Source organism: Morone saxatilis, unplaced genomic scaffold (genome assembly GCF_004916995.1).
Source record: "Morone saxatilis isolate NCDOM2014 unplaced genomic scaffold, NCSU_SB_2.0 Contig2, whole genome shotgun sequence".
In the NCBI taxonomy this organism is placed as follows: domain Eukaryota; kingdom Metazoa; phylum Chordata; class Actinopteri; family Moronidae; genus Morone; species Morone saxatilis.
Genome location: NW_023339762.1, coordinates 3,892,298 through 3,897,639, shown reverse-complemented (window position 1 = coordinate 3,897,639; position 5,342 = coordinate 3,892,298). Strand labels below are relative to the sequence as shown.

The following is a 5,342-nucleotide window of genomic DNA, read 5'->3' as shown; positions in this document are numbered from 1 at the left end:
TAAGTGTTTTTTTGTCATCCCTTTTTTCACTATTACATATCTATTCCTTTGATAAATGCTTAAATATATAAATAATATTCAAATTAATAAATTAGATAAGAAACTAATATAAGCTGAAATGAATACATGAAAATATAACATTAATACATAAATGTTGGTAATTAATGAGGAAATGAATATGTTTTTATTTCTACAAATCTACATTTATTTCTCTCTGTATTTTGACATTTATTGATTTGTTTATTTCTGTGCCTGTATGGTAATGAAGTAGGCGCTACTAGATGCACTCTAAAGCAGGATTGGTTGGAGGAGCGTCACTTTGCCTCACTATTGGTGTATAAAGCTGACTGGTGCAGCTGCTACTGATGTGAGCTAGCTGCAAGCTCTTCAGCTTCAGCCCGGTTCGCTTGGCAAATGTTCACATATTTATTAACGATTTAGTCATTTTATGTCCTCCATAATGAACAGTCATTAAAGCTCCACTCCAAAAACAGCAGTGATTAAAGTCATTAAAGGTCCAGTGTGTAACATTTAGGAGGATCTATTGGCAGAAATGGAGAATAATATTCATGTTTTTATTAGTGTGTAATCACCTACATTTTGGAATCAGATAGACCTACTTGGACGGATGAGGATGCCTGTTTCCGTTTCCATTTCCATTTAGCAAGGGACAAAGAGTCAAAGCCAGTGTCAAGTTGTCTGTCAGTCATTTTAATGTAAACACCCCCCTCCCCCGCCCACACTAAATGTCTTTGAACAAGGGTTGACAGACGGATGCAGAAGAGTGCCGCAGCGGCAGGATCAGCAGGTTCAAGATCAGGAGTCAGAAATAGCACACGGGCCAACGTCTCCACTTCTACGTCTTGATGTGAATTTTCTTTTTTTCTTGTCTCATACCCCAAGATCTCTCTAAACCTCCGCCTTTGTTTTCCCTTGTTTGGTTTTCCTGTGGAATTAGCCGGTCAAGAAGAAGAAGATCAAGCGAGAGATCAAGATCCTGGAGAACCTGCGAGGAGGGACCAACATCATCCGACTGGTGGATACAGTCAAAGACCCAGTGGTAGGCTCGCTAACTGCATGCCTGGCCTGTTAAAATAAGGAAACGGATGTAGAGTGATTGGAATTGTTGTGAGACATTAGTTGCCTTTTTTTTTTATTAGGTGCCCTGATTTCACCGAAGGATGGACATAGCTCAAGTTACAGAGTTTGTTTTAATTACTCCTATAAGGACATTATTAGTAGTAATAATAGTTATAGGACTGTTTCTTTCCCAATACCAATTTCAGTGCCTGAACACACTTTAGGTCAACACAGAAGTGCTCTTTATTTTGTTCTATCATTTTAGAGTTCATATGAGAAAATCAACTTAAAACTTATTGACTGTATTTCTGTATCTGATGTTTTTGTTCCATTTAATCTTATCAATCCCCAAAAATCACTCTTCTTGCAGCATGTGATCAAACAGCTACCTTACACCTGTGTCACATATGGAAATTTAAACCACAAGTAAGCAACTGCCAACTGGGTATTGATGGGTTTATGGAAATCATGGATTTTATGAGTGATTTCAGCTGTTGCAAATGATATAATCACTTTTGGGAAGCACTGATTGTTGATTATCAACTGGATGTGATTATTACTTTTATCACGGGGGTGAAACCTGGTGCTGCTGTCAGTGTGGATGGAAGGAATGTTGTCGTTCTGCTGCTCATCTTGTGATTATTTTAGTTTACAGGGTCAGGGTTCCCACTGGTCAGGAAATGTAAGCAATGTAATCCAGTAAAGTAAAGAATTATTTGGAGAGTTTTACAAATGGGCTATAGGTATTTTTCAGTTGTAAGTCTGTGCTGGAAACCAAAGTCAATACCTCCTTTAGAGAACTTTTCTGAGTTGGAAACCATCAACAAACCAGGAAGGAAGAGTATTTTTAGGCCATGGAAGCACACTGACTTATCCAGGGCGTCTTGCAGTGCAGTGGTGGGAACCATGCAGGCTCCTTTTGTTTGGGATCAAGTTTCCTGTAAACAACATAGGTTAGAATACTTTTATTATTAGTATTTTATTCACAGTCTTTGGTCTGTTTGCTTGAAATCAAGCAGAAACGACTGCTCTGCCGTCTATAAGACGTAAGGCAGATGGTTTTACTATGTGTCCAGTTTGGGTACAGTTCACTTCCAGTAAGATCACACAGTGGGGTTGTCAAATCTGTGATTAATCAGGTGACTGAATCAGTAATGAGCCACATCCTGCTGTGTTTTCATTGTTTCATTTCATTGTTTCCCCTCTCTGTCTCCCTGTGGTGGCTGTACAGTCCAGAACTCCAGCGCTCGTCTTCGAATGCATCAATAACACAGACTTCAAGGTACAATGGTCACCTCTCTTCTGCATGCTTCTGGAGCTCTGCTGTCATTTTTTTCACTGTAATGCAATAAGTTATTTTAACTAAAAAAACTTGTTGAAACAGATTAAATCTTAAGTAGCACAAACTCAGTTTTTTAAGTTAAAAAATATTCTTGATTAAGCAGCTTTTACTAGTAATTTTAAGTGAAACTAACTTAGTTTTGTGAGTTAGAGAAACATTCCTGATTAACTACCTTTTACTGGGTATTTTGGTTTCACGCTGCTTAATCAAGTTTAACTTAAAAAACTGAGTTTGTGCCACTTCAATTTTTTCATTACAAATAAAACATGACAAATTAAGTCAGTTTCACTTAAAAAGCTACTAGAACAATAATTTTTTTCTTAATATACAAAATTAAGTTAGTTTTACTTAAAATGTCAATGTAATCAGTTCCAATACTTTTTTGGGTTAAATTAACTTATCTGGGTCTACAGTGTTGACTTGCCGTTGAATGTGTTCTGCCTTCACTAGACCCAGCCAGGGCAAAAGATGCAGGGGGCATCAGCTTTTCAAATTGAAGGTTCAAATGCTGAAAATTGTTTTTCCTTGCAGGAGTTGTACCAGAAGTTGACAGATTATGATATCCGTTTCTATATGTATGAACTACTGAAGGTGAGACCTGTTACATACTTTCAAAATGTTCAATTCAATAAATAAGACATTTTTTCACTTACTCTAATCTTGGCATGGTTCCTGGGAATTCAGAAGACTGTGTAAACAATATTTATATCTTTGTCTGCTCTGACATTTCGCGTTTGTGTGTTACTGCCAGGCTCTGGACTACTGTCACAGTATGGGAATCATGCACCGTGACGTCAAACCCCACAATGTGATGATCGACCACCAGTTGAGAAAGGTAGGTGGTGCCCTATATAGTTCTTTTTTCTTCTTCACACACCCACACACACTCCGAATATTATCTCTCGGCTGCTATTTCAGCTCTCTCTCTCACTATCTCTCTCACTATCTCTCTCTCTTTCTCTCTCTCTCTCTCTCGCTGTTTATTTTCATTCTGGCTTTCTTTATCCTTTCATTCCTCTCCTTTTTTATATTCTCCATTTGAAAAGGAGTTAGACTATTGTTGGCTGGTAATGCATTAGCTTTGGTTTTTATGCGCACAGTGTCTAAATAACAGCACAACTCATAAATGTGTGTTTTGTTGCTGTCTGTTAGTGAGGGCTTCAACACAATTCACTCTGTACGCACTTCATGAAAGCATTTATTGTGACTGTGCTGAACATCTGACGAAGAAATATCATCTGGCGAGACATGAGCAGTGACTGCAGAACAGACAAAGTAAAGAGTACAGAAAATCTGTGTCTATCAAGAAAGAAGAGGATAGCCAAGCTAGGACTGCAGCCCTAGCCACTGGCTGTTACTAGTGGGCATGCCTCTTGCTGTGGCCTCGGCTAATAGCTATTGCTATAGTTATAATGTTAGCTGTGGCTATGATTGAGACTGTCTGGCTTGCTTTTTTTTGTTTTAAAGGTAAAGTGTGCAGGATTTAGTGGCTTCTAGCGGTGTAGATTAGAGCTGCACAATTAATCTCAATGTTATTGAAATCACAATATGGCCCAGTGCAATATCCAAATCGCAGACGCTGCAATTTTAATAAAGGTAAAATGTGTGACAAGCAGCATTGTAATGAAGTGCTGTTGTGCTGCAGAGATGCCCTGACCTACAATATCTTATTCTCCAGTTTTAAGAAAACATGTTTGCTTGTACAGACACCCGGATTCCATGAAAGGCACCTGTAGGCGTCTGTAGATATCAATGGCTAATTCTAAAGTTAACAAACATAACTAGTAGTTATGCATATTATATTTCATTCCATATTCCATTTCTGCCAATAGATCCTCCTAAATGTTACACACGGCACCTTTAACAGCACCAAAAATAGTTACTCTGGCCAAGAAAGTATAGCCATAATCACAGCAACAGCAGTGTCCACAGCTGTTGTAGCCATGGCTACAGTCTAATCATAACTACAACCTGTCACAACTGCATCTGTAGCCAGTCATAATAATTAGTCTGTGCCTGCTAGTTTAGCATTAGCTGGGAAGGTACAGGCTTGTGGCCGTGTTACCTACCGTGACCATGACGTATTTTCAGCCCCAGTCTCAGCACAATGTGATTAAAATATCAACCTAGAGGGAAAACAAACCAAGACCTCATACCCACAGCCAGTGGTTATGGTTACAGTTGGCCCTGCTGGGATTTGTGGGAATTGCAGTGAAGAAAGACAAACTAGAGCATCAAAATAAGAAAAATAGAGTGTATTTTCATCAGAGGATCCCACTGATTAAAGCTGTATTGATATTACTGCCATCTGCTGAGCAACACCATATTAAATTCAAATATACATGGATTCTTACCAGCCTTGGCCAGTAGGGGTCAGCAGGCTAGCATAAATGAGAATTAACCCAATATACCCGACAGAAAACATATCACACACTATGGTAACAGTGTGTGTTGACAGGGGATATTTGGTTACATCCGGTAGTGCTGTGTACTTCCTCTTTCTCTATATTCTTATATATTCAATATTCAAAACTGTGAAGTCAATGAATGAGGATAACTTGTTTCCATAGCTACGTCTTATAGACTGGGGTTTGGCAGAGTTCTACCACCCATCCCAGGAGTACAACGTCAGAGTGGCATCGCGATACTTCAAAGGCCCAGAACTCCTGGTGGACTACCAGGTAACATACACACACCTTGAATCAGCCCACATTTAAACACCCACTGACGTTGTTCTGGACCCAGACTTTCTAAACACCCTTCAGAGATACTGAACTGTAGACATAACAGTGATGTTGAAAGGTTTTCAATGTGGTGAGTCCCGAATAAAATTTGTTATTTGATAAAATTGTTAAATGAGCCACATTTTGCTTTATTTCCCCAGAAAAACAAGCTCATGTACATTCATTATTTCAAAGCC

The 5,342-nt window shown here is 38.8% G+C and overlaps 1 protein-coding gene across 1 annotated transcript in view; it reads left to right on the top strand.

The window, feature by feature from the left end:
• Positions 1-5,342, top strand: part of csnk2a2b (casein kinase 2, alpha prime polypeptide b) — a 10,632-nt gene that overhangs the window by 1,550 nt on the left and 3,740 nt on the right. The window contains exons 3-7 of the mRNA XM_035665755.1: positions 959-1,060; positions 2,312-2,362; positions 2,954-3,013; positions 3,174-3,257; positions 4,993-5,103. Of these exons, the coding sequence (XP_035521648.1) occupies positions 959-1,060; positions 2,312-2,362; positions 2,954-3,013; positions 3,174-3,257; positions 4,993-5,103 (408 nt within the window). The remainder of the gene's footprint in view (positions 1-958; positions 1,061-2,311; positions 2,363-2,953; positions 3,014-3,173; positions 3,258-4,992; positions 5,104-5,342) is intronic.